At 52.5% G+C, this 27,981-nt stretch overlaps 3 protein-coding genes across 3 annotated transcripts in view; 1 reads left to right on the top strand and 2 right to left on the bottom strand.

Annotated features, from left to right (window-relative positions):
- The window catches only part of LOC140917533 (uncharacterized), a 204,297-nt gene that overhangs the window by 67,937 nt on the left and 108,379 nt on the right, over positions 1-27,981 (top strand). The window lies entirely within an intron of this gene.
- Positions 40-10,128, bottom strand: RPS4X (ribosomal protein S4 X-linked). The gene is made up of 7 exons (XM_073360599.1): positions 10,049-10,128; positions 9,348-9,425; positions 8,584-8,764; positions 7,329-7,426; positions 4,425-4,596; positions 2,238-2,395; positions 40-207 (listed from the first exon to the last, which is right to left on the bottom strand). The coding sequence occupies exons 1-7, from the start codon at positions 10,049-10,051 to the stop codon at positions 106-108; spliced, it is 792 nt and encodes a 263-aa protein (XP_073216700.1). The 5' UTR covers positions 10,052-10,128; the 3' UTR covers positions 40-105.
- CITED1 (Cbp/p300 interacting transactivator with Glu/Asp rich carboxy-terminal domain 1) lies at positions 20,858-27,261 on the bottom strand. Its single transcript, XM_073358829.1, has 2 exons — positions 27,029-27,261; positions 20,858-22,040 (listed from the first exon to the last, which is right to left on the bottom strand). Exon 2 carries the CDS (start codon positions 22,025-22,027, stop codon positions 21,527-21,529), a length of 501 nt encoding a protein of 166 aa, XP_073214930.1. The 5' UTR covers positions 22,028-22,040; positions 27,029-27,261; the 3' UTR covers positions 20,858-21,526.

Below are 27,981 nucleotides of genomic sequence, written 5' to 3'. Positions count from 1 at the left end.
GCAAGAACCGGTGTTCAGAGGGTGGGGAAAAAGGCAGTGTTTTATAGTTGCTAACAATTTTATTTGACAAAGGAAATGGCCTGCTGTTTGTCCACTTTTGAGGGTTTAACTGCTGCTCTGTTTGGCTGCCAGTCTCTTGTCTCTCTCTTCAGCAATGGTCAGACGGATTCCCTTTCCACGGGGCAGGGAGATCCATGGCTTGTTACCCTAAAGCAAGAGGAGAGAATCACAACACAGTACAATTAAGCAACCTTCATAGTATCGGTGCTTTCTCCAACTCCAGACTACACCCCCCTTTCCCTCCCCTTGTTATTCCATGCCGAGTAGAACCTCCCTCTCGAGAAGTAAATTCTGCTCTCTTGGCAGCAGCTTCTAAGGCCTTGTTAAATTTAGTGGTGCAACTTTGTGTTAAAGTTGGATTTAAAACAGATTTAGTTAAAACAGGTGCAAAAGGCTACATGGAGACTCATTTCAGTTTATCTTAAGTCTATTAGGAACAGATTCAAGCTACTCTGAAATAAATGCTTCAAAGCAAAACAAGAGCAGCCACACAGAGATTTGTACCAGTTTAACTCAACTGTTTTAAAAAACCTTGTTTAGACAAGACCTTAGTCTTTCCTAAGAAATCCATCATGGGGATCAAAGTAAAGTTAAACCTGAAATGTCCAGGTAGTCAGCTGCTCTGCCAGTGCATGCCCTAGTTCCAGCTCCTCAGTCAAACCCACAGCAGATTTCACACACAGATTACAGGATCAAGTGGAACATTTCCCCTACATGCAGGACATAACAAGCACCACTGAACAGGATAGCCACACAGAGTTTACTGAGTGACAGAACTCATGGTTAGGCACATGCCTAAATTCAGCCTGGTGTCCCATAGGTCAGTGGGGTAACAGCAGGGACACATTTGGTCTCTGAATTTTGCAACAGCAGCCGAATCCCTGCCTCTTTCCTAGATAGCTCTTTGACAACATAAAGGCAACATTGCTGCAGGAATTTGTTACCCATCATGTACTGTGGCATTGGTGCAAAGTGCCCCAATTTAAAATATATATTTTTTCTTATGGGCCAAGCCTGTAAGTGGCAGGCATCCTCTCCCACCGAGATCAGTGGGAGCTGAAGGCATTTAGCACTTTGCAGAATCAGACCCTTAATGGCTGGGCTAATTTGTCCAAAGCACATTCTAATATCTGTTCCTTTTCCTTGCTACTGGAAGTAAAGATGATGAGTTGCTTGTATGTAATTATTTTTAAAATATTCAATAAGCAGAGATGGTGCTCCTAATGCTTGCTGTTTGGTCAGGAGCCTTTAATGACTTAATACCCACTAAAGGGGCAGTTCACAACTAGTCCTCCACCTAGTCACTGTACCTGGGGTAACTGCACCTGTGACCCCTTTGCAGCCTTACTGAGGGCACCCACTTCAGTCTCAGGCCTCGAACAGTCACCTCTTTCAGTACAGGACCCCATGAGAGTAATTAACCATTGGACCCATTGGGGGTGCGGTGGCTTTGCCATCAGTGGTGGTTTAAAGTCAAAACTGGATGTTTTTAAAATGATCTGCTGTAGCTCAAACACGGAATTATTTCAGGGCAGTTCTATGGCCTGTGTGCGTTACATTGGAGAGCGGGCTAGATCATCACAGGGTCCCTTCTGGTCAACATGGTAAAGAGCAGGTGGATTTCCATTAGCACAGCACAGCACCTTGTTGCTTTGTAGAGTGACTTCTGCTAGCTGATCAGAAGCCACAATCTGCTCTCAAATTCCACAGCATCAGGACACGTTCATGGGAAAATGGCCTGCATGAGTGGACGTGCTCAGCTTATGGTTCACAGCCAGTGCCCTGAGGTCACCACTTTTCAATTAGGCGCACAGTGGTTTCTGTACATTCATGAAGCAATTTGACTGTTTTGGTCAAAAAGGTTTGCATTACAACTAACGTGGGTGTGGGGGCAGCCATGTGAACAGGCCACGGCCTGTAGGAGGTTGGGAACACATGGGGTGAAGCCAGATGGCAGCCCCAGCCAATGTTTAACTTTTGCTACAGACAGCAGTTGGAGCAGCAGCTTCAGACAGAACAAGCTCAGAACTAGCTTGGGAACACAGCTGTCTCTCTTGCAGTTAGCGCTTTGTTTACCCATTCCCTCTAAGTGAGGCATATATTCAGCAGGGGGCTCTTCAGCACAAGCCACGCCACGGGGAAGGAAAGCAATACAAGTTCTATTAGCTCACACTTACTTTGCCAATAACAAAAATGTTAGAGAGCCTGGTGGCAAAGCTGTTGCCATTGGCATCCTTCACGTGCACCACATCGAACGAGCCTGGGTGTCTCTCCCGGTTAGTGATCACACCAATACGGCCCAAGTTAGCACCACCAGTCACCATACACAGGTTACCTACATGGAAGGAAGGCCATTAGTGAGTCTCTAAACCTGAATCAACCCCAAGCCCTTTATGACAATGTACACGATCATTTGTATCCTGTGTGGACCACTGCTAGAGATGGGGCACCAATTGTCTGGTCTGATGCTGATGCAATAAGGTAATGCCCTGGTACAGAGGTCAAGCAGAAACCCTACCAGTCACACTAAGATGCTACAAAGACAAGACCAGACAAGGCACATGGTCCGATTAGTTGTGTTGGCACCCGATGACCTACTACAATCAGGCTGACTGTCCAACAAGGGAGGCCACCTCAGGCCATGCAAGTCCATGGACAGAGGCACTAGCTGCAGCTGTTTAAGTTTACACCAAATGTGAACAGCTGCAGTGAGAAGCTGGTGTTCCACTGCTTTATTCCAGTGCAGTCATATTTCATCCGCTCAGTTTTATTCCTACTGGTCATAATATCACTCCTCCTATCCGAAGGACTGCACTGTACAGAGGGCCCCTCACAGCACCATCACGATTTAGAGACCATCAAGACAAGACAAGGAATGTTTCTTTCCAAGTGTGTTATTTTTGAGACCAAGCGTTTCACTTCTATGACTCAGGTTTCTCCAACCCCAACAGCACTGTCCTACTGGAAGTGATGATCAACATGAAGAAATCAGTTAAAGAAATCAGGGCTTTCTTTTAGCTCCTGCCTTGATCAATACTGAAGTTGAGATGTGGCATGTCAAACATGCAACACACATTTAGAAGAATTTACATATAACTGCACAACAACGTTGCACGTGTTACTGCCTTAGCACGGCACAAGATGTCACGTGAATGGGTTACTGTCAGCCCCTCCATAACAGACACAAATGCAACACCAGGGCAAGGGATTATCCCAACAGCAGTGATGCATTTGGGTTTACAGCAGGGAACACACACAGTTGATGCGGCATCCCTTCCGGTTTGGGCAAGGGAAGAGGAAACATCGTGCTGCCTTTTTTTTTTTTTTTGGGGGGGGGGGGGGGGGCGGGGAGGCAGAACAGTCTACAACCAAAAGTGCGATTCAAGTGCAGGCATTGGGGCTCTTCCACTTCCCGCACTCAAGCCTCTGTGCACTCAGTCTGACTAAAGCCAGGAAGAGTCTCCACTCCTCTCCCAGGTCACACACAGAGGGCAACTCCTCTGCCAGGACAACTAGAGAACCACCTTCTCTCCTTGGGGGAAACAGACCTCTGCTAGTCCCGCTCCAGCATTATAGAGCAGCCCTGGAAACACGAACCCCTACGCTGCCTATGGAGAAGACCCTACTGAGAAAGAGAAATTAAGATTTGGCCCTGGTCTACACTACAAAATTACTTCAGTATAACTACATCGTCCTGTAAGTATAATCCACACCCCTCCGCAATGCAGTTAGTTACACCAACCTACACACCAGTGCAGACAGCGCTATGTCTGTGCCGATGCAGCGTTTCAAATGCAGACCTGCCTTAAGACAGTCTTTGGCAATCCACATTTCAGAGAGGTGCCTCATTTGAAACAGCACCAGACATCATAAACCATGTGCACTGGAAGAGCTTATATCTGGAGTGTCACAAGGAAGGAGCAGTGAAATCTAGAAATTTCCCTACCACTCCTATTCCATCCCATGCCTGGAATGAAATGCTCACCTTACAACAGGCAACAGTTAGCCCAAGGGAGTTGCCTATTTTATTCCCAAATGGCAAAGTGATATACCCCAGGTGCTGCTGCCTGCATGTTAGATCTGTGCCAATTTTCACTCTGTAAGTTCCCCAGCAGTTATAGCGCACAGTGATCGAAACCTAGGAAGTCAGTATTGCTGTTACACTTGGACATGGCACTGTGAAACTGCTCTGGCACCGCCAAGCCCACTCTGTGCGCATCTAATGAAACTGGATCCCACAGACAGTGGGGCTCAGCTTAATGGCTTCTTCCCTTTGAAGGGGGGATCCTATAACCCCATTTAGCCGAACCCCTGCTCTCCTATTTTGGAGAGAGCTGAGTGCAGGAGGAGATGGAGGGACATACCTGTGTCAAACTTGATGAAGTCTGTGATCTTGCCAGTCTCAAGGTCAATTTGGATAGTGTCATTCACCTTGATGAGGGGATCTGGGTAGCGGATGGTACGGGCATCATGGGTCACCAGGTGAGGGATTCCTTTAGTGCCCACAAATATCTTCCTCACCTTGCACAGCTTGTACTGTGAACACAAGCCAACAGCAATGAATGCAAACAGACTAGACCGACAGCTTATATGGTTCAGGACAGGACCTAGGTACAACATATGAAGTACCACCTCTGCACAAATAGTATCAGCACTGCTCGATAAGCCATGTGCCGAGGGCAGCGGCCAAGCTCCACTCCAGAGCAAAGTGTCCTACTAAGAGGCTGTTAAAGGGAGCAACTCTCCCTCATCTCCAGTACTTTCACCATGACTGTCTCACTGCTGGCCTTGGGTGTCCACTGACATTCCAGCTCAGTAACAAAAGACATGGCTTGAGGCCAAGTTCATTTTTAACACAAATTACACTGCACTTGAGTCTTTTCAGATTGGAGTTCTGTGCTTCCCGACACCAGAGGAAGGCCTCTTACAAAGGGAACTGTGAACCTGGCAGACAAGTAGAAGAGAAACTGATTTCCATATTTTTGCTTCCAGTGTTGGTTGCAAGACTGTGGCCCATGACCAAGAGCAGTTGCCAAAACCCTTTCATGTGGTCTCATGGCTTTCTAACCTCTGATCCCTACATAGCTACTTCATGTCTCCGTGGTGTAAATGTAACAGTGACCAAATTTGAGAGTCACAACATAACTGAGAGGGCAGCAAATACAGGAGAGAATCAAACTGCAGCGTAGCCTGGAGATTACAGCAGTCAGGCATTGAGTACTGTACATACCCATCCCCACTGCTACAAAGCAAGTTTATTTTCACCTTCTCTTAACGCTACCCTAATTTTACTTTCTAGATAACCCAAATGCTCCAAAAAGATCTAGATTGGGAGGAGAGGTGTCCACGAAGAGATTTTAGCATGGTTCTGCTCAGAAGTATATCCAAAAACAGCACAGTGAATGTGTGTCCATTGTCCCTCCTTAGAGCTAAACTGCTGAGTTTACAAGTAAAATGAGGTTTTCCTCTACCAGCCCTAAAATCTCCCCCTGGGATCTGGGAGTCAAGTTGAGACCTTTCCTGCTCATGTACCACCAACAGGAGACACTTTTGTAAACCAAATTATCCCACCAGGGACACCAGTGCAACATGATATGGCAACAAAGGGAAAGGAACAAGTGTCGCTGAGGAAGTGATTTGGCCTACGGTGTTTACTAGTGAGATCACATGTATGGCAGAACTAACCCAGCCAAACCACAGGGCTGGCAGTTACGAGTAAAAATGTTTATCGTTTTCTAAACAAAAAACGTTTAAGCAAGCCAGGACCTCATCATGTAATCACAAAAACAGCCACACTGAGGTAAGTTCTCGGATGTAAGAGTTGGAGAACCATTATTTTAGTGTCTGTCCGTAAGTTGGTACAAAGGTTTTGACTTCATATTTGAATTTGAGAAGCTTTGCTGAGTTGTATCCAGTTAATAGTCATTCTGTTTTACAGCTCGCACTACCCTTCCTGTGCTCTATGCCGTCCATCAAGAGCCAATTTTGCATACAAATAAGGCCAGCAGTTTTCAGACATCCTTGCGGCTTCCAATTTAAAGACAGATAAAATCACTAGTGAGTTTGAGATTACTCCAGTGACCAGGACCCAACCCAATGGCCATTTCTTCCACAGATACCAACCTCCCAAAATAAGTGACAATTCACGCACCACCAGATATGGAATATTGATACAGGCCTTTTGAGCAATTAATTCCAATTTTTACTGTTGCAAAACAGGGATCAAGTCTTAGAACTTGATCAGACAGTGTATAATTGTTTGTCTAAAGCAAAGGAACTTACAGGCAGGTTTAATAGTTACTGCACCCAGAAAATTCTGCCTTGGGCATTTGGTAAAAATAAGGCTGTGTCTGTACTAGACCTGTACTCAAATTTAAACTAAACTGATTAAAAAGTCACAGTAATCTATATTTGGAGGTTGCATCAAATTAACGAGTTATTTAAAAGCAATTTGTTAAACTACTTCAAGTTTTTAGCTTAGACAAGGCCTAAAGGAGGGATAGTCAATTATTTTTTTTGTCAAGGTCCAAATTTCTTGTCAAGATATAGTCGAGGACCTGACTCCAGAGAAAACAAAAAAAAAGTCCAACAACAAGTAGTAAATAAAAAGATTTTGGGTTCCATTGAAAAGCATCTGGCAGCCCAGATATTCACCACCCCTGGCCTAAAGCATCATCTTAGAGCCTTCTGGAAGGAAGGGGCTAGTTTGAACATAGATGCAGGGAGACTAGCACACTGCACAACGATTTGGGAGTGCACTGAAGAGAATGTTTGCCCACAGGTCTTCAGTGAAGAAACAGATAGTTAATGTCATCTAAAGTGATTCACTTTAGCACAGAGAAGGAATACAGCTAATCTTGTAGTCCACTGTATTTTGACCACTTGCACTCTGCTGCTTCAACAAGCACTTTGTAAACACCCCAATGAACAGCTGCACATGCACCCCACTGAAACGGCTCCAGGGAAGGCTTACAGCAAGGTAATAAAACAAGTTTTAAACAGAGCTCCACATTCTGACAGCCAGCTGCACCCTTCTGTGTATGGAGACTACGTAAGCCCTCACCATTTCCCCTTTAATCCCATGTAGACTGCACCTAGTACACCGAATGGCCCAGATTCTCTCTCAAGGCAGTAGGACTGACACCAACTTTTAGATTCATGCACACGGCAGTTTTGATACGTGCAGCAAAACCCAGCCACTCCACTGGCTGCACCAAGTTCCAAAGCAAACAAAACATTCCCAAACACTGCCAGAGAGAGGGGCTCACCTTGGCTTCTTCAGCTGTGATGCGGTGAACTGCAAAACGACCCTTGGTGTCGTATACCAGACGGAAGTGCTCACCTGTCTTCTCAATGCTGATGACATCTGGTTTCAAACAAATACATTCATTAGGAGTTTCCAGGTTCTTAGGCCTTTATCATAGCTTGAAAGCTATCCCATTCAGTAGCATTCACACTAGAGGTTCCATCATCAGTGAGGAGTTCTCATTTATACAGCACCATGGAGTATATAAAAACTCTGTACAGTGGGTCAGCCATGTCGACATAAGGCCTCACTCCTAAATTGCTACCAGCCTATGCGGCAAGTGACTACAATTAGAAGAGTGGGCTACGCAAGACTCAGCTCAGATAAGTTGGAAAGTAGTTCCAGGTGCAAAGGACCACTCAGGGGTTGCAAATATTTGTTGCTAATACTAGTGGCGGTACGCAATTTAAAACTAAATCAGAGCAACTACTGGGTAAAGAATAGTGTCCCTAGCCTCTGTTTGTCAGAGGGTGGAGATGGATGGCAGGAGAGAGATCACTTGATCATTACCTGTTAGGTTCACTCCCTCTGGGGGCACCTCGCATTGGCCACTGTTGGTAGACAGGATACTGGACTGGATGAACCTTTGGTCTGACCCAGTATGGCCAGAGTCCAATGATTACGCAAGGCTAACAACATGGTTTGGAAGTGGTTTCCCAGTACAACTGCAAGCCTCACAAAATACTGGACTTTACTGGGTATAATGAAAAGAATCTCACTACTTATACTTGGTTTCTTTTCTGTTTTACCAAACTGCCAAGTAGCAACAGCAAATGTGCCAGTGATAACATTTCTTAGCACAAATCACAGCATCAGCCCAAGCATGCTCAGAAAAGGGCAGTTTTATGCAATTTGTTCAACTGGGAACACAAGCCAACAGTTCTGAACAGTCAGCTAGCTGCTCTCTTCAGATTAATATGTTGAGGTTCACAGAAACTACCTTCACTGTCAGAATCAGGAGCAAGTGTGTCAATAATGCACCAATTGCTGGTTTTGGCCAATTATGGCCTCTGGTTACACGTGCACTTAAAACGTTAACCAACCTGACCCGCGCTGCACAGCAACAGCCACCCCATCCAGTTGGGTAACCCCCAAGATCAAACACTGGCTTTCACAGCATGGTGATGAAAGGCTCATTTTTTGGCCATGCAACAGTTTAAGCAGCTGAGCATTTGCCCCAATCCTCACCACCTCTCCCAGGATTTGTCTCCACTCACCCATGAAGCCAGCAGGATAGGTGATGTCAGTGCGGACTTTGCCATCAATCTTGATGAACCTCTGCATGCAGATCTTCTTGACCTCATCTCCTGTCAGGGCATACTTGAGTCTGTTCCTAAGGAAAATGATGAGTGGAAGGCATTCCCTCAATTTGTGAGGACCTGTTGATGGACGGGGAGCCTACAGAACAGAAGAAAAAACAAGAAAAGCAGAAGAAAAATAAAGTTTCTGCCAGTTGTTCAATGACATGAGCAAACAGCAAAGCCCATCTTCCAAAACAGAAATAGCAAGTGCCCAATAAATACTAGGTTAGACTTATGATTTCTTCACAACTTCATAAAGTTTGGATCCCACTGGCTCACAGACAGCCTTGCTCCTTATCTGCCAGAGACAGCTGCAGTAGGGGAATACTCAACAACACTCCCTGGGTCTAAACATTTGAGTTATTCTGTGACAAGCACTGTACTAATACATCCCACAAATGTAAATGGCCTCCATCTCTTGCAAACTCCACTCTAAGTCTCCCTGAATAACCCTTGCCAAGTTAAGCAAGTGGTCACCAACCAAGAGAATTTTCTTACTTGCCACCAGTGGGCAAATTATGCCAAGGATTTGTGGAAGCAACACGGCTGAAATCTCACAGAAGCTCCCAATCACCTACTAAACCAAATACATGCAGATTAAAAGGAAACAAATATTCCAGCTGTGAAACCGGTATTTTTGTTTTGATTTTGAGGTGCAGAATTCACAAAGGGATACTTACAAACACTCCTGTCAATTTATCCAGCATCCAATGCTTTGGAGCTGCTACACGCTTCAGGTGCTTCTTGGGACCGCGAGCCTTGGGTAGGAAAAAGACGGATTAAGACACTACTAAACTGCTCACTAGGCAGGTGTTCCTAAGAACCTATGGTGCTGTTAACAGAGACTGGGGAGCTCTGAGGCAGAAACGTATCCCGGTATCATCCTCCGCATGTTACCACCCACAACCCCCCTTCTGAATTGGCCGCCTCAGTAGCTGCGAGACTGCACGGATTAAAGCTCCCGTGCAATACCGCGCACACCCCTCGCCGCGTTACCCTGCGCGCACCCGGCCTGCTTCCCTACGAGCTCCCTTAACGCTGCGTGCGCGCCGGAGCCACGCCAGCTGCTCGGGCCCGTCCTCCCCACTCCCCGGGCCCCTCGGCGGCCGGGCGGCGCCAGCCGCGGCAGGAGCTCGGGGAAGCCGCTATTCCTTCCTCCCTCCCGCCTTGAGGCCCGGCCCGGCTCGGCTCGGCTCGGCCCCGCGGGGATCTCTGGGGCTGGGGCTGGGGCCGGGGCCGGGGCCGGGGCGCGGCTCAGGCCCGGCTCCCCCCGGCCCCATACGGCGGGGCTCTCTCGCCCCGGCCGGGAGGCGGCGCCGGGGCCGCGGCAGGCGACGGATGGAGACGGATGGCGGGGCCGGAGACCGGGCCGCGTACTCACCATGGCTGCGCTCTGCCGAGGAAAGGGCCGCCCACTTCCGCCTAGCCACGGATATCCGGCCGGCTGGACCGCGGCCCGGCTAGGACAAGCCTGGCTAAGCGCGAGCGCCGGATAGCGCCCTCTGCCGGCGGGGAGGCTTCAGTGCGGCCGCGCCGCCAGACTCCAAGCTGCCGCAGAGAGCCCCTGGCTGACATGTGGGCGCAGCGTGCGTTGGGGAGTCTCCCGTGGGCTGTTGGGCAACTACCTTCCTCCAAGCCCCAACAGGGCCAGCCCCGGCAGCCCCCAGAGACAGTCCCCAGGGAGAGGGGTTATTTTGCTGTAGATCAGGGTGTCTCCTCTCCCTAGGCAGGGTGGGGTTTCCGATTAGCACTGTAGGCAGGTGCCTGGGGTGCCGGCGTTCTAGGGGCGTCTAAAAGTTAAAAGTGGGTTCAAAGTTCATCCATAGAGCTCCCCTGTGGGCAGCCAGGCTCTGGGTGCAGGTGGGTGGCCGCCCAGCGAGTGGGGCTGGAGCTGGGCGAGTGTGCCAGTCAGCCTGCCGGGGGGCGCTGGGAGCCACAGCCGAGCGGGGCAGCTACTGAAGGTGCTGCTGGGAGCGGGGTCCCAGCCCCTTCCCAACCTTGGCCGCCCCACTGCCTCCGTCCTGTGCTGGGGAGGGGCATAGCCAGCGCCTCATTCACTTGCAGGGGCAGAGCCAGAGCGCGGCTGCCATGCTGGCCTGCAGGAGGGATGGAGGACACCCAGGGAGCACTCACCATGGGGAGGGGTACAGTCCTCCCTTGCGCCTCACCTGGGGTAGGTGGTCTGTGCCCTGGCTCGGGCTGGGAGCGCCATGAGTGGCAGACGGTATTGTGCTTTCCCGGGGAGGCTGTATTTATAATTCTTTTCAATTTTTAGGGAAAACACAACGGTCAGGTGTAGGCAGTGGGGGTGCTGAAGATGCTGTTCCTAAGGGTTTCAGAGTAGCAGCCGTGTTAGTCTGTATCCGCAAAAAGAAAAGGAGGACTTGTGGCACCTTGGAGACTAACAAATTTATTTGAGCATAAGCTTTCGTGAGCTACAGCTCACTTCATCGGATGCGTTATGCTTATTAGTCTCTAAGGTGCCACAAGTCCTCCTTTTCTTTTTTCCTAGGGGTGCGTAAGGTGTAAATCCAGCCATGTCCCTAGGAAAACTGGTATGTGCATGTTTATGTAGGGACTAAATATGCACTGTGTGGGCTAGACCAGTAATCAGGGCACTGCCCTAGGCCACTTTCAGGCCCACTCACATAAATGGACAACACACGATTCCGGGACATACGGGGCAGAGGTGTGGAAGAGGGGATCCGCACTGGAGCCTTCGCACATAGGGGGATCTGATGGAGGTTTTGGAGCAGGAAGGGAATTTGTGATTTAGGGGCTATTTAACATTTTCGTGACTGCAGGAGTTCAGGCTTTAAGAAAAAACACCACAGTAGTGCAAGACTCACCATAAAATCATGAGCATTGGCAACAGTGCGATCAGTGAACTGAGGAATATGGTATTGTTAAGCATTTTGAGATTTACAGATGAAAAGCACTGTATGAGAGCTGAATATTAAAAGTTTCTTTACAAATTTATATTATTTCAGTAATTAATTAAAATCAATGCAACCAGCCTGGGCAGTGTATAACATCCAAATGTGTCAGCACTGTCAAGCACTGAACAAGGATGGTCGGGATTATGTTCACAGCACTTCCACAGAGAAGTTAAATAAAGTACTCTTTCTGGAAGGTTGCAACATAACACTCCTTTACTACTTAGAATTCAGAATGAAAACCAGAGAGAGAGAGAGAGGGAGAAAACAGGCTGCTCCCTAAAACAGAGAGGAACAATTTAACGCATCTTACTTTAGGCTAGCTCTCTGTAGCTTCACTGCTGCTGAACCCAGATCCCATGCTTCCCTACAGAGCCCCTTAGCCTACAAAGAGTACTCCAGGAGGAATTCTGTGCCACTGCACACATGCAGAATTCATGTCCTGTGCAGATTTCTTTGCTTCCTCATAGAAAAATGACTTTCTGATGGGGAAGAAAGGGAAGCTGCAAGAGCAATCACACCCCCTCCCCAGCAGCGTGGGTGCATCTTTTCTGACAGCTGTCAGAGAGGTAAATCTCTTGGGGGGGCAAACCTGGGGACACCCCAGCCAGGCCAGGTCAGACCCACCTGCCATCTGCCCAACCCCTGTGCATACAGACCCACCCCATGCACACACACCCCCTGCACCCAGAACCTCCCACTGAGCCCTCCACACATGAACCCCCATCCCGACAAGCTGTTACCCACACAAAATTCTCTGTCATTCACGTAGTCTAGGAGCACCCACCTTTACCCTTCTGTGGGCTCAAGGCGTAACCGTCTTAATTTAGGTTTCAGAGTAACAGCCATGTTAGTCTGTATTCGCAAAAAGAAAAGGAGTACTTGTGGCACCTTAGAGACTAACCAATTTATTTGAGCATAAGCTTTCGTGAGCTACAGCTCACTTCATCGTCTTAATTTAGGCACCCACCCTTACTCTTCCATGGACTCAGGGAGTAACCTTACATTCTATGGGTTGGCAGGGTCTTTTACCAGTGAAAGAGCCTTACATAGTAATATCCTACTTAACCTCTATTTATGAACAATCACCAAAACAGAATTCACATGCTAAGCATACAATGCTCACCGCTCCCAATAAGGCAGATGAACTTTAATTGATGGCCAGTCAGGATCAGGTCATCTCGGGGACTCCAGCTTCTGCACTACAGTGTTGGCAGCATGTTGAGGTCTGGCAGCTCTGATCTTGGGCTGTGTCCTGTAGCTGAACTTCCCTCTGGACCCCAGTTCATATAGTGAAACTTGAGTCCTGCCATGCTATACTTTAACCAATCATTTTACTAAAAATATTACGATACAATTTTCTAACCAATCCTAACATACTGTAAAGCAATTCTTTAACCAATCATACTCCACCACCTTAATTGATTTAAACCTAGAAAAATTAGTTATGCAACAGACAGAAACAATCAAAGAAATAGACAGAGACCATACAGATAAACAATAGAGAAGTGGGGATCATAAAGGCAAAACAATAGAAGTATAGATTTTACAATCACAACTGTTGATAAGTGATTTCTTGCCAGACAGGATGCTATTAAACTATGTTTTCTTTAACCATCTTATAATCTGTTTCTTTAGCTAGTGATGGTGGGTACTGTTAGGCCAGGATCACCTTCTTAACAGCCTGATCTTACATTGTTTTAATGTAATTTAGATGGAATGTGAGGATGTGACTTTCTCCTTCTTGGCTAATGGCTGCTGCTGTCCTAATATGACTGCAGACAAAGGCCTTATCCTTACAAAACCTCCCCTTCCTCCCAGCCCCGCACCCAGCCCTTCTCCCAAACCGCTACTCTGCACTAGGCTCAGGTGTTAGTCCCGACTGGGCTGGGGAGGAGTGCATTTCCCCTGGATGGAGTGGCCCAGGCCAAGCCAGACCCACCCCCAGAACCCTCCCCCAGCTCCGCGTGCACACACACCCCTGTTTTCCGCCCTCATTGCTCCTCAGCCATGAGGATAGGGGTCACTTTACAGGTAGATGCTCCCCCATCCGCCCAACCTCCATGCATCCAGACCCCCCCATACCCAGACCCCACACAGAGCCCCTCTTCCCCTGCATCCAGTTCTCCACCGAGCCCCTCCCCCTGCACCCAGACCACCCCCTGCATCCAGAACCCCTGCCGAACCCCACCCCCTGCACCCAGACCATCCCCTGCTGCACTCCCCCACACTTGAACCCCCACCCTGATGAGCCCCACCCCCTTTGCACCTGGGACACTCCATGAGCTCCCCACATCTGGACCCACACCCCGCTGAGCCCCAACCACCTTCACCTGGACCCTTCCTGCAGAGTCCCATTGCCCCTGCACCCAGAACCCCTCAAAGACCCCCTGTGCTTCCAGATCCTCCCCACGCCCGAACCTCCCCCTCCCCACAGTGGGCCACCCATGCTCAGATTGCCCCACACAAAACCCTCTCACCCCACACCTGGATCCCCTCACACTAAGCCCCTTCACAGCTAAGCCTGCCTGGCCACACCTGGCCTAGGGCTGCTACCCCTGGGGGAATTGTGCTCCATAAATTAAAATTTCTGCCCACAATATTTTAAAATTCTGCAAATTTATTTGTCAATAAATAAACGTGGAGGCTCCAGCAGGGCAGTGGGGAGCACAGGCCACTGGCTGCATGGATGTGGGAGATTACCCTACAGCCCCCCGAACCTCTCAGTAAAAGACACTGGTGAGGCTCCACCTGACCCTGACACAGTGCAAGAGCCAGGCCTGCCCCAGAGGTCTGTGTCCTGGGAGCTGGGGAGGTGCTGCAGGGTGATCTCCCACCTCTGTGCAGAACAATGGCCTGTGCTCCCCAGTACCATGCTGGAGCCTCCACATTTATTACTGACAAATAAAATTTGCAGATTTTGCAGAATTTTAAAATATTGTGCGCAGAATTTTTATTTTTTTGGTGCAGAATTCCCCCAGGAATAAATCAGGATCCCGAAATCCTCCCTGAAATGTAAAGAGCTAGCTTACAATTTTAACAATGCACCACACATTCCCAGAATAAATACAGCCAGCAGACTTCTGTACTCCAGATCCCGTCTTCCATCAGCCTTAATATGGAAGTGAAGGCTGCGACAATTATAGGTCCTATGATGGCCTATTCTCAGGACCTCAGAGGGGAACCATGGGGTCCAGAGCGGAAGCAGCCTGCTACCTCCTTCTACTCCTCAAGGCCTCACCCTATGGGGATGGTGTCCCACTTCGTCATGGTTTGTAATTCTCTGCAGCCCTCGTAATGTTCCCCAGGGAGCTCCCCGCTGCACCAATCCTTACTGCTGCAGTTACTGGAGATTTACATGACTAAGTACAAAGAGAATTGGGCCCTTGTCTCTATCTCCCAGCCCACACAAGTGCTCTGATTGTCTCACCCCCACCCCCACCTCTATCTTGATCTAAGAAGCCAGAAGTGTTGCCTGCTGATCCCTGGAGTCTCTAGCAGCAGCCCATCAATTACAGCACGGCAGATCTACTCTGAGAACTGGCTGCGTAAACTAGCATCCAGCCAGAAACAGTTCCTGTCTGTGTCCCTTTGGGAGCTTTTACTGCCATCAGCCCTGAAGGGCCTTGCACAGCTCTGGGAGAGGGAGCCAGGGGCTAGCCAAGCTCACCTGTCAGCAACAGACTTATTAACGAGCTGTAACTGCAAGGCCAAATTCTACCTTGGGGTACCCCAGTGGAGCCCTGGGGAGCAGTGGCTCCCCAGCCCATGCAGGCTGCAGGGAGGGGGCCCTTCTGCAGTGTTTGATGGTGAGACCGGCATGAGGGCAGGCAGGAAGCCTGACGCATAGGGCACCACGTACAGCTGGCCTGGGTTCTATTCCCAAATCTGCTACTGACTTGCTAGGTGATCTGGGGCCAGTCCCTTCTCCTCATGGTTGCTCCCCGCAATGGGGAGATAGACACTTACCCCACACTAGCGCCGTGTGGCTCTGTCCCCCTCTAGTGGCTGGATCACAGAATCTGCTACAGCCTCTGAGCTCCCAGAGCAGGCTCTTAGCTCAGGCAGGAGAAACCCTGCTTAGAGATCCCAGACTCTGAAATCTCAGATCCAACTTCTGCTGCCAACGAAGCACCCAGGGCACAGCATTAAAATCCTAACCCCTGAGAGAAGAGCCCTGGGACTGACAGGTGCGGAGCTCTGCATGCCTGCCAGGTGGTGTCCTTAGAGGGGCTCCCACCAAAGGGGGTGAGCTGCCAGCCTCTGCTCAAGAGCAAAGCGCCCATCTGTAAAACCATTAAATACCCTGCCCCCCTTCAAGCCCCTTAAGGCCTGTATCTGATGGCAGCTGGCATTCTGAAACTGGGGCTTGTCCTTCCCATCTCCCTCCTGTGTTAGCTCTCCATAGGCTGCAGCTGTAAACTCTTTGGGATTAGGGTTGCCAGGCATTCGGTTTTTGACTGGAACACCCGGTCAAAAAGGGACTCTGGCAGCTCTGGTCAGCATCACTGACCAGGCCACTGAAAGTCAGGTTGGCCACCCACAGCGGGGGCGGGCAGGGTGCCTGCCCGGCTCCGCGTGGCTTCCAGGAAGTGGCCAGCATCTCCCTCTGGCTCCTAGGTATAGGGGCAGGCCCAGGGGCTCCGCGTGGTGTCCCCACCCCGAGCGCTAGCTCAGCAGCTCCCATTGGCCAGGAACAGCGACCAATGGGAGTGGCAGATGTGGCACCTGCAGGCAGGGGCAGCGCGCGGAGCTTCCTGGCTGCGTCTCCACCTAGGAGCCAGAGGGAGATGCCAGTCACTTCCTGGGAGCCACCTGAGGTCAGTGCTGCCTGGAGCCCACTTCCTGAACCCCCTCCTGTGCCCCAACCCCCTGCCCCAGCCTGAGACCCCTCCCGCACACCAAACTCCTCGACCCCAGCCCAGAGCCCCTGCTGGGACCCCAAACTCCTCATCCCTGGCACCACCCCAGAGCCCACATCCCCAGCCAGAGCCCTCACCCCCTCCCATGCCCCAACCCTCTGCCCCATCCTGCACCCAAGCTCCCTCCCAGAGCCCCCTCCTTCACCCTGAACCACTCACTTCTGGCCCCACACTGGAGCCTGCGCCCCCAGCCAGAGCCCTCCACCCCTTCCACATCCCTGTCCCAGCCCAGTGAAAATGAGTGTGAGCGGGGGTGGGGCAAAGCGAGCAATGGAGGAAGGGGGGAATGGAGTGAGTGGGGTCAAGGCCCCAGAGAAGGTGTGGGGCAGGGGCAGGGCCTCAGGGCAGGAGATGGGGCAATGGTGTTTGGTTTTCTGCAAATAGAAAGTTGGCATCCCTATTTGGGATGGGGAGGGTTATTATAGATGTGCAGCACCTAGCACAATGGGGTTCTGATCAGAGTCACTAGCCACAAATAGTAACAAGCAGGAGGGTAGAGCTGTCCATTGCAGAGCAGGGCAGGGATGCTGCCCTCTTCCCCCCACCACCTTACCCACCTACAGCCTTCTGATATGTTTCTAGACCCAAGAGAGGGGCTCCTTTGCTATCCCCTAAACCCAATTAGAAGCACCTGAGTAGCACAGAGGGCAGGGTTAGTCTCTGGTGTCTGACTACAGTGGTTGTGATGGCATGTGAGCAGCAGCCCCAGCCCCAGCGGCCAAAGATCCTGAGCCAGGCCCTGCAAATGATCATCGGCTTAAAAAATCATCAGGTGAGTTTATATATGACTTGGGGTCTGGGTGCCTTGAGGGTGTGCTCAAGTCCCCTTGTTCAAACTTGTCTTAGCACCCAGGAGTGCTGGGCTCCTCTCTAAAGTGGAGTCTTATGTAATCCCATAAACTCCAGGGCCTGTGGCTTTATGTAAAACACTTGGGCAGCAAGTGATTAGGGCTAAAGGGGGCTTAGTCTCCCCCCTCAATCTCTCGGTCTTGTCACTTTCTGAGCCATCCCATGTCCATGCCCAGCTCAGCAGGTAAAATGCCATGTCCAGTGGTGCCAGGTCCAGGAAAGGGGCAGGGCAGGGCATTGCAGGAGGGCCCCACCTGTGTGGGGATGTGCATAGCACAAGCCACTGTGGTGGGCTCTGAATCTGCGAGTGGCAAGAGCCCACAGGCCAGAGCAGGGCCCAGCCCTGTGGGACAGGAGCCACTGCTGGGGCGGTGACTCGCCAAACACTCCCCACCCAGGGTCTCTGCTCTCCACTGGGCCAGGAGAGAAACACACACACACCCCGGAGAGCAGGGCCTGACACCCCATGCCCAGAAAGCAGGACCTGTACACCCCCTCCACCCCACAAAGCTGGTAACCTTGTTGCTCTGCCTGCCCCCATAGAGAGCTGCCTTCCATGAGCAGAGCCCTCCTTCCCATGTGGGTAACAGGGCAGTTCCTCAGCCTCCAGGGGCCAGGCTGCATCTCACGCCCCGCACATAGCTAGGAGTACCAGGACGGACACCTTCATTAGCGAGTTTAGCGTCTCCTGCTTCTTCCATACCATAGGCACAGGGCTTGGGCGGGTTTGGACTCAGGTGGCCAGCCTGTGCCATAACATCCCCACAGCTGGCTTTACATTTTACTCATCCCCCTCCCCAGCCCCTAGAATGTTTCCGCCCACCACCTATGGCAAAACCTCCACTGGCGTGACACTCCTGGGCAAATTGTGAGAGTTGGTCCCCCTGCAAGCCAGACAGCCCCAGCTCTCGGCCAGAGCCTCGGAGCTGGCTGCGGAAAGAACATTGGAGCTGGAGTCTCCGTAAGCAGGGAGCCCCATGCTGTCATGTTCACTCTTACCCTTCAGTACAGAGCTGCCCTTGAGAGCCACTGGGGTGGCCAACCTGCTGTATTTGATACAAATCAGGGGCAGTCCTCGAGCTCTGGGCTAGGGCCCACACTTGTCCTTGCACATGAGAACCAAATGAAACACACCATGCTTCTTTCACTCTCCAAGCTGGGCGTGATACTACACAATGCGTCCAGTCCGAAGCATGTTGATGTCAGTGACAAAACTACCAACAGTGCAGGACCGGGCAGGCAGCCATTGCTCTGCAGTCCGCCCTTTGAGGTGTTAAAGTGAGGTCTGAAGAGAGAAAGCATTGAGGGCAGGGAAAAAAGGAAACAGTAGAAACCAACCAGAAGCTCATTTGGTGTTTAAGGCACTTGCAGAATGACAGGGCACTAAGTTAAGAGTTTGAAGCTGACGGGCCCAAATCCTAACTGTTGCTTATGTCCTGTGTGACCTTCAACAAGTTGCTGCTCCTCACTGTGCCTCAGTTTCCCCATCTGTAACACAGGGTGATAAACTCACCTACTTTACAGGGACCTTCTGAGGAAGAATTCACTCCTGTTTGCATGGCACTCTGACATCTAAGGTGCTAAATATTCCCATTTTAATCATCTCCAGTGCGGGGGAACAACTCAGGGGAGGCACTTCAGTTATTACTTATATGGTTTTACTCTTGCTGGTGTCCCTTTTGGGGCATTTCTCATCTTTCTGCTGGGATTTTACAAGCTGAATTCTAAAATCTTCAGCACCCCTAGTGTGTGGGGCCATTGTACCAGTCTCTCTTCAAGTGCTAAAAAAGGGGGCTGAAATTTCCCAGGCAGTCTAGGGGCTTTAGACACGTAACATCCAGTTATTGAAACGTCCAAATCCCCCAGGCTGCCTTGCAGATCTCAGCACCCCATTACGGTTCTGAAGTGGACCCCTGATCTCACACTCCCTTTCCGCTCCTCAAAGCTGGTTCTCCATTGATGCAGCAACCCATCTCCCAGGGCCTCCCAAGAGGGAGGGGTTGGCTCCAGCAAGATGCTCCACCCTAGAGCCCCTCCCCCCCAGCCCAGCTTTCAGCCAGTTCCCACAGTGCTTTGGGGAGGAGACAGTCTCCTAAGGGTGATGAGAGGGAGGAGGTTTAGGCAAGAGACTGATGGCTAATAGCAGCCACAGCCAGTAATGGCACCCACAGGAGCTGTGCAGGGGATTTGCTAAGGGAGCACCTGCTCTTGTCTAAGCCCAGGTTGCCAAACTCATTTCACAGGTGCCTGGTTTGGACCCAGGGCAAGTCCAGGGCCATTGCACTGACCCCCTCATCCCCACATTCTTTGCCAGCACCTGCTGCCCCCTCTCCCTACCCAATCTGTGATCCCTGACTGCTGGGTCACTGTAATATCTCCAAGCCTGGCCCATCACTGCCACTGCACAGGTGCTGCTCAGACTGCCAGGCTCGTCTGTCCATTTAACCAAGCGTCCCCCTGAGATACTGCTGCCATCCTGCTGGGTGTACTAGCCACATATGGACATGCTCATGCAGTTTTCCTTGTGGCCACTGGGTGGGGCCAAGACCATGAAATGTGTCCTCAACAGCTTCTCCTACATCCCAGCATTTGTAGGGCTGGGCCTAGAGAGTGAGGTGATTGGTGCTAAGGGGCAGGTACATGTACAAAGCATGGGCAGTTGCGTTTGGATGCCTCTTCACTGCAGAGCTAACTCAAGCTACCTGTGCCTGAGTCACTCCTCTCATGTTAGCCTAGGTGGAGCAAGAGCAACCATGCTGCAAAATAACATGTGAGCTATCATGTCCACACTGGTTTTCTGCAATAGTGCAGTGACAGGGTGTGTCTACATGGCCCTGTCCACATGGTAGCAGCCAGGGTATGTACCCGTCCAGCCTTCCTACCATTCCCCTGTGATTGGCTGGGAAAAATCAGAGTTGCTCAGCTTTACTGCACTGCTAAGAACCATGGGTCATGCCCCCAGCAGCCTGTGTGCCATCCCCACTGTACTCCACCCCAGCCTGGAGCCCCCTCCTGTACCCCAAACCCCTCATCACCAGCCCTACCTGAAAGCCTGCACCCCCACCCTGAGTCCTGACCCCTCCTGCACCCCAACCTCCTGCCCACACTCTGAACTCCTCATTTCTGGCTCCACCCTACAGTGGGGGGGGGTGTGGGCTGGAGACCTCACCCCCAGCCCAGAGCCCCCACCCACACTCCAAGCCCCTTAGCCCCAGCCTGTAGCCCCCTGCTGCACCCCAAACTCCTTATCCCTGGCCCCACTCCTGAGCCCACACCCCCAGCTGGAGCCCTCACCCTAACCCCCTGCCCCAGTCTGGTGAAAATGAGTGAGCGAGCAAGGGTGGGAGAGAGCTAGTGACAGAGGTATGGGCGAGGAGTGAGCAGGGTCAGGCCTTGGAGAAAGGCCCAGGACAAGCATGTTTGGTTTTCTGCAATCAGAAAGTTGGCAACCCCAGGCATGACTGTAAATCAGTACAAGGGGTGATAGGAGCCAGGCCCCAGCAGGCCGATTCCTTCCACTGGTTTTATTGAAAAGCCACACAGGAGCAGCCCCATGCTGTTGCAAAAACAGACCTTGTCTCCCCCCAGTCCCAGCACCCCAGGTACTGTGCTTAGCCCCCAGCTGTCTCCCCTGTGAGTCACTGGCCCCCTGCAGGGATGGCAGACAGCTCTGGTCCCTGGGAGCTGTGAGGGACCCCTTTGGGGGCAGCCCTTTCCCAGGCCACAGCAGGGGTGTATGTTTTGTTTGAGCCAACATTCCTGTGTCTTCAGCTTCTGCCCTGCCACATTCACCTGCCAGTCCGCCTCCTTCTCCAGCACCAGTTTGGGGAATGGTGCCCTGGGGGCTAAATCCCACCTCCAGCAGGAGATGCTAGCCCTCCACAGCAAGGTGCAACCCCACCAGGCACTAGGTCACGCAGCCCAAAACACACCCCATGGAGCACCAGCTGTGCTGTAGTTTCTCCAGCTTCACTGAACTGTCCTGAATGGCACGGGTGCAGCCTTGCAGAGGGGGACTCCGCTGCAGTAGGAACCAGGCCCAGAGGCCTCCCAGTTGGCTGGAGGGGCAGGTCCATCATGCCAGCCTGCCCTTGACAGCTGTCCAGTTCAAGTCCTCTGCCAGGGTTGCCTGTGGTCAAGGTCAGTCTGGCATCAGCGACTGGAAGGGAAATCTGCAGCAAAGTCAAACTCATTCTGGCCCAGCCACAGCTCTGGCAGCTCGTTAGCTCTATCCAGGCCCAGTTCTATCACCAGTGACATCAGCACCTCCTCATCCACTGGATCGGAATCAATAATGCTAGGGCTGTGGGTGCCGGCAGGGGGAGCCAGTGCCCCTTGGCCCAGGGGCTGGGCTCCAAAGCCCCAGCTCTGGATGGACCCAGCCTCCGCTGGGTGCCCAGAGACCCCCATGGCATGGTACTGGCTGTTGAGTTTCTGCAGCTGCATGCTGGCCAGCAGGTGAGGGGCCGTTGGCAGGGTGAAGGAGGGCTGCTTTGAGGGCAGGGGGGTCGCAGAGGGGGCCATCATGCCCGCACTGGTGATGTGGGGTCCTGTGCTGGCCTTGCTGACATTCATGCCCACCCCAGGGTAGTGCAGGATGGTCACTGCTTTGCGGTCCTTCATGCCCAGGCTGGGATAAACCAGAGAGCTCATCTCCTTCTGGGTCCTGGAAAAGAAACAGGAGTTCTTACTACAAGAGCCAGATCCCAGTGCCCCTCCCCTGATCCTGTCAGCCCCTCGGACTTGCCCTCGGCTAGAGGCACTGGGAGACCACCACAGACAAGCACCATGCCATGGACTGCCCTGCAGCCTGCATTCCCACATGGGAGCCAGTACTCACGGCACAGCCTGAATTGGGACCCGAGGGCCACCCCATTGCCAGTGAAGTGCCAGCCCATGAAGGGAATGAGGAGAGCACCTCTGGAACCAGATCCTGTGAACAGCTCAGGCAGAGCCAGCTGGCAGAGGTTGTTGGATCACCAGCCTGCCAGGTTTGGTGTCCATGGCATTCCCCAGGCTATTTCAGTGGCATTCGAGATTTGCCATCCCCTCCTGCAGACCAGGGCCATTCCACCCTGGGTTAAGGATCAGCACCAGGCCCTGCACCGCTGGAGACCCCTGTGCAGGGAGCCAGCACAAGTGGAGGGACAGTGCCTGATGGGCAGATCTCACCATAACTCTGAACGCAGCCACCCTGGGTTCCACCACCTCATGGGAGCTAAACCCAGCTGTGCTCACATATGCTCTGTTCCAGTCCCATCCCAGCCAGGTGCTCGCATGTGTGTATTCCCTTTCAGCCCAGCCACCCACCTCTCCATCCCAATCCCCTGCCTGCAGCCATGTCACTTCCTTCAGGTTTGGATGCTGGGCCAGTCTGCATTCCTTGCAGAGTTTAGTGCTAGCAAAAGCCACCAAGCTGCTGTCCCCGGAGACTGGAGTTCTTTAGCCATAGAACTGTTCTAACAGCAGGGCAAGCGCCCAGTCACCCACCATCTCTGCCAGCCTGTCTTTAGGTTGGCCTTGGGGAGAGGCCAGGAGGGAGTTCACAGGCCATGGCAACCTAGGCTGAAACTGGCAACCAGAGTGCTGGATGATGCTTGTCATGATGTGGATTTGATTATGGGTGTGTCCCCTAGGACAGAATGTGCAGCAGCAGTCAAAAAAGCTAAGAGTGTTCATAACCCTTAGGGAAGGGATAGATAATAGGACAGTAAATATCACAACACCACACTATAAATCCAAGGTACGCCTATGCCTTGAATACTATGTGCACATCTGGTCGCCCCATCTCAAAAAAGACCTATTGGAAAAGGTACAGAGAACAGCAACAAAAATGATCGGGGTCTGGAGCAGTTTCCATATGAGGGGAGATTAAAGAGACTGGGACAGTTCAGCTTGGAAAAGAGATGACTAAGGGGGGGATATGAGAGAGGTCTATAAAATCATGACTGCTGTGGAGAAAAAAAAATAAATAAGGCAGTGTTATTTATCCCTTCACATAACAAGAACCCAGAGTCACCAAATGAAATAGGCAGGTTTAAAACATAAGAAGTACTTCTTCATACAACACAGTTAACCGGTGGAACTCATTGCAACAGGATGTTGTGAAGGCCAAAAGTTTAACTGGATATAAAAGAAATAAAATTAAAAACTTACATAAGTTCCTGGAGGATAGGTCCATCAATGGCTATTGCCATGATAGCCAGGGATGCAACCCCATGCTCTGGGTCTCTGTACGACGATAGGGGATGGATCAACCAGTAATTGCCCTGCATGGGCAGCAGGTATCATAGGCCGGGGGAGGCTGTGCCTCCCCAATCAGCTTGGGGTGGCCCTGCCCATGCTCCACCCCCAGACCCCCTTCTGCCTGCTTCCAGTTCCCTTCCCACTCTTCCATGGCAGAGAGGCTGGTGCAGATACATTTGCCTGGCAAGGCTGCCCTGTTCAGCAGTGGCCATGGCAGAGACCCCATCCCACATCTCAGGAAGCATCTTGAGCTTCTGTCCAATTGCCTAAGCAGAGCTCATCCCGCTAGGAGGGTCATAGTCCTTAGACAGGGGCATCTAGCCAGAGATCTGGCACTCAGGGTAGGTGGTCCAGCTCAATGCATTTGGGTCTGGTACCTTTGGTGGATCCTCAGCCTTTGTGCTGAGACAGACGCCCCTGAGCCCTGGGCACTCCTCCCCTCTCTGCCCAGCAGGGAGAACGTGCTAAGCAGAATGTCTGTAACAGTCTTCCTCCAGCCCATGAGATGTGGTAGCCCCCAGCTACCTTCCAGCCCCAACAGCACTTCAGATTCCTCTTTGCCACAAAGGAATATTTGGCTCCACACTGCTCAAGAGCACCCTGGGCAGAGAACAGACCTGTCCTGAGAATGCAGGGCTGCAATCCTCTAATAATGTCCCTGCAAGGATCCCCCACCCCATGTACTTGGATCTAGTTGGTTTCCCTCCCCTATTTAGCAATATGGGAAGGGTAATTGTTCCAGACCCATTTGCAATCCCCTCCCCCCCCAGTGAAATGGTACCCTCAGGTTGAGTGGCCCCTTCCCATCTCTAATTGCACCACTTGTCCGGCTGAAGTTTTGTGCTGGATGGCCGCAGCGTGCAGTGGAATCCCAGTCACTAACAACGGCCCTCAGCATCTCGAGTGGCACACATTCACATGGCCACCAGCCAGCAAGAGCCACACCAGGGGTTGGCCAATTAGAAGTCAAAATGCACAAGGGGAGACGCCTGCAAGTCCCGAACCAGGGAGCGACTGACATCTGGATTGTGCCTTTTCAGGGTTACTAGAAACATGCCTACCTGCAGCTGCTTCCTGCTCCATGATTTCTAGAGGCAATGGTAATACAAAACAATGATTTGGCAGCCACAGCCAGAGGGCTGGGATCTGCCCCCATTGGAAAAGAGCATCCCAGGGCATTGCACTGCCCTTAACCCACCCAACAGGACCACCCCTTCCCTGGAGCACAGCCCTTGCAGCTAGCAGAGGAATACAATAGCACTCTGCATTGAGAGCTTTATTTCAGTAGGGGTTTAAGCTTTAAAGCTTGATGGTCATCACCACTTAAAATGCAAAGTCCATCCATGTGGCACTGCTGCTGGCCCACTCTGTCCACAGCACACTCCTCACAGCAGAGGAGAGGTGGGAAAAGAGGACAGCTTCAGATCTAGTTAGGCCCCCAAATAACATTTTCCTTAGAGGTCAATCCCCACCCCTCTCAGGAAGGACCTTGTTAAACTGTTCGTAGAAGATGCTGGCACTGTACAAGTGTTGTGGGTAGTTAAGTAATGCTTCCTCCAGGAATGCTGCAGCATGCGGGTGGGGAATTGGGGGCAGCGGGGGAGGAGAGAAGAATTGAACAGATGGCCAGTGGGCCGTTAAGCGGACTTGAGTTTCAGTTTGAACTCTGGGGGCTCAGACAACCCATCCCCCTCTCAGAGGGAATGGCTGGAAAGGCAGGGCCTTAGAAGGTGTTAGCCAACATGTGCTAACACCTCCCAAAGCTCTAGCTTAGACAGGACAGTGCAGGGGAATGGAATTGGTCCAGTTTTAGCCTCTGCTGCTGCTTTTTGGGAGATTTTCATGTTCTGAAGAGACACTATAAAACCCCACTGAGCAACAAGGAAATTCAGGCTGAAGGCGTAGAGCCCAGCTGGGATTTCAGAGTCCCAGGCCCCACTGGAATACCAGCTTGGGACTGTCAGGCGGGGCCAGAGCACAAGTACAACTCAAGTGCTGGGGTGGATGGGAGTCAGCAGTGGGAGGAGCCAGGAAGAGCTCAGTCCTTTCCCACAGTTTTGCTAGAGTGCTGTCATGCCCATACTCCTCACCAACAACAGGCACAGAACAGGCCCTCCTCTCCCAAGAGCACAAACAAGAGGAGAGTCACTATTAGCTGTACAGGGTCTAGTACACACAGCTAGGCCATTCTGAGTGCACCCAGTAGAGGGCAGCGGTGACACCCATGACACAGGAAGCTATAATCACCCCACACTCCTCCCTGCCAAGCCAACCATACTTGTTATAGGAAAGGTCTCTTGTAACCAGCCTAAATATAAGGAGGTGTCCGACAGCACCCCCGAAGAGCCCCTCTCCACAGTATCGAAGTGGTGTTGAAAGCCAAGGCTAGAGCAGTTTCAGACCAGGGGATGATTACAGCAGAGTGAGATGAAAGAGCCAGTGCAGCAGTTATCACTAAATCAGGCAATGGGGTCACTTTTAGCTCGGATGGGTCACCTGGGCTAGCACTGCTACTGACTTGCCTGGATGAGCCATGCCACCTGTCTGTGGCAGTTTCCCCACCTGGGAAAGGCAATACCCATTTTCCTACCTCACAGGAGGCTGCTCGCTAAGCACTCCCAGGCCAGGGAGTGCAGGGTTCACACTGGATCAGCAGGTGGTGGCAAGCCACTGTGCCACTTGCACGTGCAGTGACAGTTAACGGGGGTGGGGTGGGGGAAGGAGGAACATACACCCAGATCCGGGGCCCCAGCCCCAGCCCCAGCCCCAGCCGGCTCCACCACCAGGCCAGGATGGAGAGCGCCCCCTAGTGCCCACAGCCTGCCGGGCCGGGGAGACCCCGGGATCCCCCAGCACTGGCATCTCCCCCCACCTTCCAGCCGCAAACGGATTCACAAGCCGGCCGAGCTGGGGCCCGTCAGCACAGCCATGGCCCGGAGCGCACCTCGGCCCCGTGCCCCACAGACCGCGCAGCTTTCCCCCGCCCCCGGCTGGGAGGTACCCGGCGGCCGCCCCCTTCGTCCCCGCCTGGCCCGAGCCCGGCTAAGCGGCTCCCCGGGACCCTGCTGCGGGCCCGATCCGGGAGCGGGGGGTTCCCAGCATCGGGCCCGGGGTCCGCCCACCACGTGCCGGGCGGGCGCGCGGGGCTCGAGCCCCAGCGCTGCAGCTAGGAGGCCCGCAGGACCGGCCAGCAGCGCGGCCGCGGTGTGCACGGGGGGCCGCTGCAGAAGCCCGGGGGCGCCCCGAATTTCTGCCCCCGGCTCGCACGCGCCCGAGCCCAGCCGGCGTGTGCCGACAGAGGAAGTTGCACAAGTTACTGCGCTGCCCGGCGACCCGCCCTGCCCGGGGAGGGTGCCCAGCGCCCGCTACGCCCCAAGAGCGGCCGGCTGGAGCGTCCCCCGCTCTCACCTCTCGGCAGCTCCCGGCCAACTCAGACGCGTCCCCGCCGGCACACCCCGCTCCCCATGGGGCGGCTGCTCCGCAGTGACTTCACAGCGACCTGCGGCGGTGCCCGCCGCCCCCTTGCTAACAGGGCAGCCTCCGCAGCCAGGCCCCGGCCCGGGCCAACTACCGCGCCGTTCTGCCCTGCTACGGACCCGGGCTGCGCTGTCCCTCTTTATACCCGCCGCGATCGCTACTAGCACATGGCCTGGCTCTCCGAGCCCGTCCCAAAACGTGGACGGGAGTTCTGGGAGTGGGAGGCGTCTCCGGCTGGGTCCCGTTAGGACCCTGCGAACTGTGATCCGGCCAGGGGATAATTCCCTGTAATGTAGGCAGGGTTACGCCAGTCTCGGTTAAGGGTTCGGATGAGATCTTTGCTGGGCGGGGAGATGATCCACCAGCTGCTTTGGGTGGTTTGAGCATTGGCCTGCTAAACCCAGGGTTGTGAGTTCAATCCTTGAGGAGGCCGTTTAGGGATCTGGGGCAAAAATTGGGGATTGGTCCTGCCTTGAGCAGGGGGTTGGACTAGATGACCTCCTGAGGTCCCTTCCAACCCTGATAGTCTATGATTCTATGATTCTGTGAAGCCCAGGTGGACCTTGGGGCTGAGCCACCCTGGCAATTCCTGTGTTCTTAGCCAACCAGGCACACAGCAGCTATGCCAGGATCTTCCAGAGCCTGGCCCTGCAGCAGGACCTGCCGCACGGCTATGACATGGAGAGGTGTGAGAGGAGGGGCTCAGACAGGTGGCATTCACTACACCAGGAGAGGAGGCCCAGGCCTCCTATCAGTGGCATGCGCATTCAGCTCAGCCTGAAGCTGCGCAAGCTTCTGCACACTACTCGCTCACCCTGTTGTAGAGTAGAGGGGGCACACAATAGTGCTGCCAGCTCTCCCGATTGCATTATCAGTCACACAGG

The sequence above is a fragment of the Lepidochelys kempii genome, chromosome 9, assembly GCF_965140265.1.
Source record: "Lepidochelys kempii isolate rLepKem1 chromosome 9, rLepKem1.hap2, whole genome shotgun sequence".
Taxonomy (NCBI): Eukaryota; Metazoa; Chordata; order Testudines; family Cheloniidae; genus Lepidochelys; species Lepidochelys kempii.
This window is presented reverse-complemented; position numbering and strand designations above follow the sequence as displayed.